Source organism: Perna viridis, chromosome 8 (assembly GCF_037379345.1).
Source record: "Perna viridis isolate PV_CMFRI_1.1 ecotype Kerala chromosome 8, ASM3737934v1, whole genome shotgun sequence".
Lineage (NCBI taxonomy): Eukaryota > Metazoa > Mollusca > Bivalvia > Mytilida > Mytilidae > Perna > Perna viridis.
In genome coordinates this window covers 45,265,490-45,277,028 of record NC_142452.1, presented here as the reverse complement: position 1 = coordinate 45,277,028, position 11,539 = coordinate 45,265,490, and the positions used below count along the sequence as shown (strand labels likewise).

Sequence of the window (11,539 nt, the reverse complement as noted above, 5' to 3'; positions counted from 1 at the left end):
AAAAAAAACAAAAAAACTGAGAGCCCAGAATTTTACCAAGCTAACCTATAGCTACATAAAGTGAATGTCCAATCATTATTAACATGACATAGCAAGTTAATTCTACACATCCATGCAAGTACACCTTCAAGGAAGAATATATATACGACATGTCCTATGGTTGTGGCATGTCATATTGTGTAATGCTATTTTTCTTTTAAAATTTAAATTAGGCCGGTAAAATCTATCCAGCAATGAAATTTTAAAAAAGAAACATGCAAAAAAGTTTGAATAGAAGCAATGTGAAGTCTAGTGGATACCCGACATAAATTCAACATAGTAGATTTGTTCCTTTTCAGTTCATCTTGATTGGCTATAAATAAACTAAAAAGATAACAGGTTCAGTCAATGATATTTTATTTGTTGTCATTAAACAAACTAACATTCCATATACATTTTTAATTGCTATTCGATAAATTCATCACAAAATGCAGGGAAAAAAGAAACAATGCTTTTTTTTTAGATTACTACAATATGTATGAACCAAGTTCAAGTGTAATTACAACTTATGCTAATATAGTAAAATTGATAAAATATGCTGAAAAAAAAATTCCACTTAGATCGGCTACCTTGCAAGGTTAACGAGTTCCATTTACCTGAGGCTGACTGGTTAAGGCAGAAGTAGTTTGCCTTCGCCAATCTCCGTCTGTCAAAACAGTTCCCCCATGACAAGGTGTCTATGAAATTTGATAATTTTAGAAGAATGAAAGTTTTAAGTTAAAGGAGCAAAAAAATAATTATATCTTCTCATCGTTATTTTTTTCCTTTTTTTGTGTTTCTTTCTTTTTTCTTTTTTTTTTGTTAAAGTTTTCACATGAATAAAATTCATGAATGAAAATACACTCTTTCATTGGCGATGAATGCCACCCAGGAAAAACCAACGCTAAAAAACAATTCAGGGTTCGACGTTAACTTTTATATTCACTTGTCCAGTCGGGCAAGTGACATATGTGATTCACTTGCCCGAAATATTGAAACACTTGCCCGGAACTTTGTGTCACTATATAGTGTTTAAACCAGAAACCCTTGTTTAATAAGACGTGGATGGCAAGAAACTGTTCAACTATAATGCAGATGACAGTGGTTTAACATAAATTGACCATTCTAAGATTCGATTACAGTGATACATAGAGTTAGACACCATGATCAATCAACATTGTTGAGTATACTATTTTCAGAGAATTCTGTAAAGCAAATAGAAAATGTACCAGTCAGACAAAGGATACACAAAGTGATGGCAAAGGTCAGCTCATGTTGTCCTGTCAGAATTGCACCAAATACAACATGACATATTCATGAACCTATGTAATACTGATTACCATTGAATTAAATAAAATTGAATAAAAATAACTGTAAACACATTTTACTAAATTAAAATGAACCTGGATATAACATATTTCAAGACAACTCAGTTTGTGAAAGTCCTTTAAATGACCTTTAAAAGACACAAAATACCTTGTCCAACAAATAAAGTTTGCAAGCCAAATAAATCGAAAAGCCGTCATATTTTTTGCGGGAATAAGGGGTAAAACAAGAAGCGAAGAAATTACAAGTATTCATGTGAGGAGTTTTTATTTCACATCTTTAGTTTAACAAATGGACAACAATAACTATCTTCAATAGAATTTTATTTCTCTTTTTCTCTCATATTTTCGAAGTTTTCGATACAGATTTCTTACAGTTTTCCAAAGTAAGAAATTCCATAAATAAATCGCGACGTTCAATTGGATAACGAAAATAGATGTACAATTGGACGCATCCGATTGGTCAACATTAATATCATACGATCTATTTTTGGCAAAGGGAAAATCAGAAAACTATCCAATGATAATCTAGGTCAGCAAGGTCGGGAAGAACTAATGTAATTTGGGCACATATTTTTTTCACTTGCCCAGTTGGGCAACTTTGATGTCGTTTTTACTTGCCCAGACCGGCGATTTACTTGCCCCGGGCAATCGGGCAACCGTTAATGTCGAACCCTGCAATTATTTTTAAAAAAAGCGATGGAAACCTGTGACTCGAGGTAATGCCGACACCGCCTCCAGAGTAGGCGTTCAAGTCCTACGCCTTGGAAAAAAAAATAACAGAAATATATAACAATAACTTCAACAACAATAACAATAATTATAACTTCACACACATTTACAAATCTTGTTCAATTTCACCTTTTGCTCAATTTAAAAAAAAAAAAACCTGTCCAAAATTTAATTTGCAGTCACATCCATAACTATTTCAACGTAGTATTATCCCACACTGTAATTATATTCTTACATGGAACCAATTTCAGCCCAAGAAAATAATTCCCACGATCAATATAACATTTTCATAACTAGACACTTTTTATCAATTTGAATGTTCCCACAAATTTTACTTGCTTGAACTCCCTGTTTATTAATCATAAAACATTAATGATATGATGGAGATTTAAACATCTTTCAAGGCTGAAAGGAGTCCTTCAAATCTTCAGCTCATTTGAAGACTATTGAAGCTCATTATTGAGCTTGAGCTAAACAATTGCCAGAAATTATTTAGACAAGATCATATTGAGCTGAATAATTGCCAGAAACATATTTAGACTAGACCTTATTCAGCTGAATAATTGCCAGAAAAATATTTAGGTCTTGCTGTGTTATTGATCTTATTGAGCTGAATAAGTGCCAGAAACATAGACTAGGTCTTGATGAGCTTAATGGTTGCTAGAAACATATTTACAGGTTACAAAGATGTATTCAATGATATAAAAGAATTATATCTTTGTGTAGTGTTCAGAAACAGTAGGAAAGTTCCTGGCATGAACCAGAAACATAAGGTATTTTGATACTAAAGGATCAATAACCAAAAAATAATGTAAAAAATATCTTTTGTCCTTCTTTTCTCTTCTGTTTCTATTGCTTTACTTTTCTGAACTTTTGAATTCATTTGTCTTTTATCTATTTTTTTGTTGCTTTTTTGTACATTGATCATCATCATTTAACAATGTCAATTCCAGTGTCTTAATTCTGATCACAAATTAACTCGTTCTTTCACCGCCAAGTTCGTGCTCCAGTCGCCACTTGTTGACCTGCAGCTTCTGTCTATTGCTTTTGACCTGCAGTTTATTTCATTTCACCGCTTTTTGACCCACAGTGTGTTTTTCCTGTAATTGACTGAAAAAAAATAAAAAGAAATAAAACAGACAAGGAAGAATATGAATATTTACTGTTATAATCAACAAATAATAAAATAGTGAAAGCATCAAAAAAGGGCAATAACTCCCACCATAGCTTAATAGATTTACATGAAAAATTAACCACAAAATTTTGATAAACCTTATAGTTTTGGAGATATATATTGGCCAATCAAAAACTAATACAGCCTCTGGCAGCCATCTTGTTAAATCAAATTAACAAAAATCATCTAAGTTGTCCCTTTATTATTTCTGCCAAGTATGGTCTCCATTGGCTAAAAGAACGCAAAGATATATCGTTTTTTCAGTGACTTTCAGTGGCCACAGCCACCCGATGAGCCACTCAAGCCACACAAAAAGTGGACCTTTGTACAAAGCATTCAGGTCATTAACCCTATCAAGTTTGGCACATGTGATTTCTGAGGAGTTGATCTTTGAAAATTGGCCGATCAGAAGCTTAAATAGTCTCTGGAGACCATCTTGTTTAATCAAGAGGAACCAAAAGTGGATCCTGCATATATCCTATTTGCCAAGTTAGGTTAAAGTTGGTCAAGGGGTTTTCATGTAATTTAGCAAAATGTGAAAAGTTGACAACAGATGCAATAATGAAATAATCCTTTGATCTACATGAGCTTAAAAGCATGTATGACGTCTTTCATTGTACATTAGTATACATACCTTCTGAAGATTTGACTATGTATACTGGAGCTACCTTTTGTGATCTTTCCCCAAGGACAGGCATCCACTGATTACCCCCGCCAAAGATAGATATGCCAAAGGCCTCACAAGAAATCCCCCCAGATTTCTTGCAAGAAGTCTCCCTCTCATTCAGGGTTAAGTGCATGTGAATTAGTAAGGGGTTAAATGTGAGTTATATTAGTTTTATGAGTATTTTTTAGTACTTGCTAGGTTGTTAGGGTTGAATGATATTATGGAAGACAAATTTGAATGGATTTTGAATATTTACTTCCCTCCCAAAAAATCCCCAAAAAGAAAAAATTAGATCAATAACCAGTTTCCGAATGTCCTGGGCTTCAGCTGGAAGTTTTGCTGTTCTGAGTAAAGCTGTTCTGAAATTACAAAAAGTTTATCATAGAGAAAAGCATATTAGAAAAGGTACATCTGCTATAAGTATTCAATTGCTTTGAAATTTATGTATATAATAACTAGAGATGTCAAGGAATACTTGAGTATTCAAGTATTGCTCGATAGGTCCGAGAATCAAGCAGCAATTTAGCTACCAGGGTACTCTTATAAAAAATTGCTCGTTCGTGTTTTTCCCCATCCTTGCTACAGCTATAAGTATTCAAGAGCTTTGAAATTTAATTCCTATCTAAAGTCAAGTTTGTTCCATTGATGAAAATTTCTCAAATATGTGAACTGCCATTTTACCTCAATCAATCCACGTGATTTCAGAGGAAATGTATTCAAAAGGTTGTAAAATGTAGAGATGGAAAGATTCAAACAATGGAGCAATAAAGGTGGTGCATTTGTTTTTGGCAGATGCACTAGATTCTTGGACAGGGTTAATGGTGATATATGATTACCTTCAAACTTATTAAATTTATTACTTACCTTACCAATATGGAAGGACTACATCACCTCTGTAATTCCTGCTGGGTACCTATAGCAGTGAGGCTACTGCCTGTTTGTGTATACAAGCCCTTCACAAAACTGAAAGAGCACAAAACAGAGCTAATTTTTCATTGCCCTTGAATAATTTGCATTTGACAAAGAGTATTTTTAACTAGAAATATGTGAGCAAGCTCACAAAAAGAATAATGTTAGACATTTGTTGGATTATCTCCTTTGGCTTCATCCAACAATAATTATATTCCTTCATGCCTATCTGCATGAGACCCAGCCTTCATATAAAAATATCCCTTGAGAAGTTCAGGTGGAGTTAGGCCTATGAGGTTTTACCCTTGATTTGGATTGTCTCCCTTTGGAGAAATCTGAGAGTTATGACTTTCCTGCACCATGAAGTTCAATAGTCATCATGAACTTCTGAATCAATACAGTGTATCCATCTGCACCATGAAAATTGATTTGTTCAACTTGTCTTAGAAAAGCTGAGGATGCTTTCCCTATCAGTGCATGTGGTCCATGCTCTCAGTTTTTAGTGGAGTCTGTGTTGCTCATTTACTTTTGTTCCTTTATATAAATTTTGGTTATTTTATGTTTGTTGTGGGTGTTTTTTTTTGCCATGCCTGAGTTTTGCCCCTGCCCTTTCAATTTCCGCTCGAATCTAGGTCCTTGGATTACCTTTATTACCTTTCATGCTCATCTACATGTGATACCCAACCTTCCTCCCTTGATTGGTTTAGTTGTGCTTACAAGAAATGTGGACAAACGGACGGATGGACAGACAGAGCGATTTGTATACACCCCCTTTAAAACTTTGTTTGTGGGTGTATAAAAATATACAAACCCAGCCTGAATAGTATTGTGTATTATTTTCAGTGTCTTTCAATTCAAAATAGCAGAAAAATATACCTAGGTGATACATCTTTGAGCCAATCCATATTCTACAAATAAATGCCCCATAAAAATCAAATGCTGTGGAACATTGTTCAATTTTGTTTTTATCAAGGCAGAATTCATTTTTAAAACAACAACTGTACCTTCCATAAACTGGGAAATACTTCCAAATACATGTTCCAAAATGATACATGTATGTACTGTTCAGTGTTGACATTTACATAAACAGCCTTTAGTTCTTTACCTGTAAAAATTACACAATCAAATAATTCAAGCTGACAAAATTACACCTCATAAAATAATACATTGCTGGAAAATTCATGATCTCTATCAAATCTTAATGTTTAAAACTGTCATCTTGTAAATGGGCAGATCTTTGGGTGTTTTCAGGCTGTTATTTGCCCATTCTTTGTACAAAATAAACAAAATTCTAAGAGCAATGGCACTGTACATCGTAAAAACTGTGGCCTAAAAAAAGGGTTCAAAACACACAGTAACACAGACAAGGGTAAAATAGTATACCTCACTCTCCTTTTGAGCAGGGGTAAAAGGGGTAGTAACACCTCTGGAACCACCACTATGGTATTGTTAATATAAAAATATCTACATGTCCTAGATATTAAAAAAAACTATCATTATAAACAGTATCAATAAAAGAACAGAGTAAAAGTAGAAACCTTCTACTAGGTTGAACTCTTCTTCATACAATACATTCTGTTTACTGTTTCTTGACCTTCAGTAAACATCCATTGGTTCTGGTGACCTGTAAAACATACACAGTATCTAAATAAAGTACACAATTTTGGTTATATATAATAAGCCTAGGATGACAAATATAACAGATTGTTACATTACAATTGCATTTGGTAGCAATGTACTGGATTTAATTCTGCAACCAGAATTTAATTCTTTGTATCAATTTCTGTCTAAACTTCTTCTATGGCTTTCTAAACAAAGATCACAGATTTTTTTAAACCATTAGTTCTTGTCCAACCTCCTAATGTTAAATCTGACTTAAAAGGATTCATGAAAATAAAATGCTTTCTACTGGATACTTATTGTGAACAGACTGGTAGACACCAATTTCCTTGTTAGGCTTGTATAAATGAAAGATTACTTATGTCTTGACCAATGTAAAGTATCTGTAATCGTGTTGCCCCTGCTTTGTGATATATTGACCAGTATCCTCTGGAGGCCTTGTTGAGAGGTTATATCACATTAAGCAGGGTACCTTGGTATGTAGTTAAGCTTTAATACATACAGAAGGGCAGTATCACTGAAGTCTGTGGACCATAATTTCAGTGAAGATAGCCAATCATTTGAGGTATTGTGTCGGCAGAAATCCTTCCTTGCTTTACTCAAGCAACACGATTTTCCTCCTCAAGCACATGGAAGATATAGCCTGCAGCAAATTAAAGTGAAGTGTTAGTGCATTGTTTTTGATTGCATCATTGAATGACAACTCAAAAGTGATAAAGAACATTTATTTGAATACATATCTGTTATTTTATATTTATTTTTTCAGTATGAACTTTAATCTTAATGATTGTTTTCTCATTATCAATTATTAAAACAAAAACTTGTGTTGTGGAAAAAAATAAATATAAGCACAATATCACATACAATATGTACTCACATTTTACAATACACTTCCAAGACTAATGTTAACTGACCCAACGTGGTGACATACTGTGTATCTTCTTCATTTGTCTTTTTATCTTTATTTTGTATTTTTTTTGTACAATGATCACTTAACAATGTTTATTCAATTGTCTTAGTTTGATCACAAAATAAGTTGGTTTTTTACCTCCATGTTCATGCTCCAGTAGCCACTTGTTGACCGGAGGCTTCTCTCCACTGCTTTTGACCTGCAGTTCATTCCATTTCACCACTTTAAACCTACAGTTTTCTTCCTTTTCTTTCTTTTCTAGTGTTCTTTTTGTCCCTTTCTCATCATCAGATTAACTTGTCAATTCTAATGTTACAATTCTGATCATAAATTAACTTGGGTTTCTGACTTCCAAGTCCTGCTGAAATTACCAATTTTTGACCTGCTGCTTTTCTCCACTGCTTTTGACCTGCAAATTTTCATTTTTATACTATATATATACCTTCCGATGATTTAACTTTACGTATACTGGAGCTATCTTATTTTATCTTTTCCCAAAGACAGACATCCACTGATTACCCCCGCAAAAGATGGTTTTGGAGATATATGCAAAAAAACTACTGTACGACCCCTATGTTCTATCATGCTGAATACTATTACCCGATGTCAAAATTTGGCTAAAGCTAACGGTTTTGGAGATATATGCAAAAATCTGCTCTCTGACCCCTATGTTCTATTTTCAGTAACGGTGGCCATGTTTTTTACCCGATCAAAAATCTAAAGTCATTTTGTTAAGGATACCCTAAAAAACAAAAATACCAACTTCAATTGAATTTTGTGCAGTAGTTTTTGAGAAGAAGATTTTTGAAAGTAATAACATTAAAAACAGCAAAAAACCTCTAAAAAAGGCAATAACATGGATCAACAGATTTTCACTAAACTTTTGACCACAGATAGATCTCATCATGCTGAATACTTATATCCGATGTCAGAATTTGGCTAAACCTAACGGTTTTGGAGATACGTGCAAAGATCTGCTACCTGACCCCTATGTTCTATTTTTAGTGATGGCGGCCATGTTTTTTAATAGATCAAAAATCCAAAAGGTCATTTTGGGCAGGATACTCTAAGTTTCATGCAAATCTATTCAGTAGTTTCAGGAGAAATTGTTAATGACAACGGACACAAAGTGATGGCAATAGCTCACCTGGCCTATGGCCAGGTGAGCTAAAAAACTCAGGAAACTTTACCTAGGTTTCACATTCCATCCAGACAAATGCAAACCTAGCTGTAAACAGTTACGTAGATAAACAATTAAGTTAAGTGTAATAATAATAACTCCTGATGTTTAATCTATACATAAGTGGAACAACTCATGCTGAATTACATACATACTGACTTTGAAATTATTTACATGAATTTCTAACTTTAAGCTGACAAAATGTGAAAGGTGGGTATTGGCCTTAATTGACATATTACAATTGAATTATGATTAAATGTGAAATCACTGAACACATATATTATTAAAACAATTACTGTACCTTCCATAAACTGGGAAATACTTAAAATACATGTTCCAAAATGATACATGTATGTACTGTTTAGTGTTGACCTTCTCATAAACAGCCTTTGTTCTTAACCTGTAAAAAAGTACATACAATTGTCCTTACACAATCACTTTTTTTTCAAAACATGAGGCTCCCAGGAGCTTGAATGGCTCACCTGTTTTTTCTTGTCTTTCAAGGGCAATAAATTTAACAAAGAGTTGTCCAACAATTTTGATTCAAAAAGACTTGGGTAGGACTATCATAAGATCATTTCAGCGATAGAAAGTTTCTATCTATTATAGTTTTCAAGATATTGGCTGAAAACTGTAAAAAAAAACCTGTCATCTTTCATCTTTCAAGGGCAGTAACTCTTACAAGGAGTCATCTGACAACTTTGATCCCTGAGGACTTTTGAAGGCCTTATAATAAGGGTCATTTCAACTATAGAAATAATTTTGCTAAACCTAACTGTTTTGGAGATACATGCAAAAAACTACTGTCTGACCCCTTTGTTCTATTTTTAGTAACAGTGGCCATGTTTTTCGAAATATCAAAAATCCCAACACTCAGTTCTATGCAGGATACCTGAAGGAACTGTCATACCAACTTTGGTTCCAATTGGTCTAATAGTGTCAGAGACGAAGATTTTTTAAATAAATAACATAAAAAATAGCAAAAAATGTTTATAAAGGGCAATAACTCCAACATGGGTTAATGGATTAGAATGAAAATTTGACCACAGATAGATCTCATCATGCTGAACAGTTTTACCCTGTCAGAATTTAGCTAAACCTAACAGTTTTGGAGATATATGCGAAAAACTACTGTCTGACTGTTCTATTTTTAGTAATGGCGACCATGTTTTACAACACATCAAAAATCACCACAACAGTTCTATGCAAGATATCCCAAGGAACATTCATATCAAGGTCGGTTCCAATTGGTCAAGTAGTGTAAGAGGAGAAGACTTTTTTTGAAAAATTGTTAACGACGATGACAGAAGACGACGACAACGGACGCCAAGTGATGGCAATAGCTCACATGGCCTTCAGCCAGTTGAGCTAAAAAAAACAAATAAATCAAGCCAACAAATTACACCTTATAAAATAATACATTCATTGCTAGAACATTCTATGGGTTTATTTATGTTTAGGACTTACCTCAAATAAATATGACGTACATGGGCAGGTCTTGGAGGGGTCCCATTTTCCCATTTATGCTCAAATTTTGCACAATTGCACAAAATGAACAAAATATTTGAAAGAAGGGGGTCCACCATTGCAGTATTATTGATATAAATATCTACACTTCCTTGATTTCAAAAAAACTTTTATCATTATAAACACTATCAAAAAAGGAAAATAGGTATAGTAGAAACCTTCTGCTAGGTTGAACTGTTCTCCATACAATAAATTCTGTTTACTGTTTCTTGACCTTCAGTAAACATCCATTGGTTCTGGTGACCTCTGAAATATACACAATACCTAAATAAAGTATACTTTTTTGGTTGTATAAATTACAATTAGGATTATAAGCAAAATAGATTGTTACATTACAGTTGCATTTGGCAGCCAAACTGCTGTCTATGGCTTTCTAAACCATGATCATGGTTTTTTTTAACCATTAGTTCTTGTCCAACCTCCTAATTTTAAGATAGCCAATCATTTGAGACATTATTTCTGCAGAAATCCTTCCTTGCTTTACTCAGGCAACACAATTTCCCCCCTCAAGCACAACATGGAAGATATAGCCTACAGCAAATTAAAGTGAAGTGGAAGTGCACTTTTGTTTGTTTGCTGCACTGAATGACAACTCAGAAGTGCTATAGAAAATTTATTTTTTAATATAAACTTTAATCTTAATTACCGTCTTCCTTTTACAATTATTAAAACAAAAACTTGCTTTATGAGGAGAAAAAATCAAAATAAGATTTGACAATATAACCAAATGTAAGTACAATATAACATACAATATGTACTCACATTTTACAGAACACTTCTAAGACTAATGTTAACTGATCCAATGTGGTGACATGCTATGAATCTTCCTCATTTGTCTTTTTATCTGTATTTTCTATTTTTCTTTTTGTACATTTATCATCATCAGTTAACAATGTTTATTCTATTGTCTTAGTTCTGATCACAAATTAACTTGGTTTTTGACCTCCAAGTTCATGCTCCAGTAGCCACTACTTTTTGGTTGATTTCATTTCAACCATTTTTGACCTACAGATTTCTTCCTTTTTTCCTCTTTTTTTGGGTTCTTTTGTCCCTTTCTCATCATCAGATTAACTTTTCAATTCTAATGTCACAATTCTGATCATAAAATAACTTGGTTTCTGGCCCCCAAGTCCTGCTCAAGTGACCACTTTTTGACATACCGTTTATTTCATTCCACCATTTTTTACCTACGGCTTCTTTCCACTGCTTTTGACCAGCAGCTTACTTCATTTTAACATTTTTTCACCAAGGCTTATCTCTACTGCTTTTAACCTGCAGTTTATTTAATTTCACCTCCTCTTGACCAATGGTGGCTTTTCTTTTAATTGATTGAAAACAATAAAATAGGCAAGAATAAATGGGAATACATCCTGTTGCATGCAGTAAATAATTAACCAGAATTAACTGTGTTTACTAAGTGAAACAAGCATTCTGACAGTATTGCTGATGCAACACAGTGTCCCCTTTCGGCCTTTGA

At 33.6% G+C, this 11,539-nt stretch overlaps 1 protein-coding gene across 1 annotated transcript; it reads right to left on the bottom strand.

The window, feature by feature from the left end:
* Positions 1 to 379: 379 nt before the first annotated feature.
* On the bottom strand, positions 380 to 10,196 carry LOC148610694 (uncharacterized). The gene is made up of 9 exons (XM_088595960.1): positions 10,003 to 10,196; positions 8,837 to 8,935; positions 7,494 to 7,764; positions 6,948 to 7,088; positions 6,364 to 6,449; positions 5,830 to 5,930; positions 4,781 to 4,879; positions 3,884 to 4,275; positions 380 to 3,185 (listed from the first exon to the last, which is right to left on the bottom strand). Exons 1-3 carry the CDS (start codon positions 10,119 to 10,121, stop codon positions 7,680 to 7,682), a joined length of 303 nt encoding a protein of 100 aa, XP_088452086.1. The 5' UTR covers positions 10,122 to 10,196; the 3' UTR covers positions 380 to 3,185; positions 3,884 to 4,275; positions 4,781 to 4,879; positions 5,830 to 5,930; positions 6,364 to 6,449; positions 6,948 to 7,088; positions 7,494 to 7,679.
* Between the last annotated feature and the right edge of the window lie 1,343 nt (positions 10,197 to 11,539).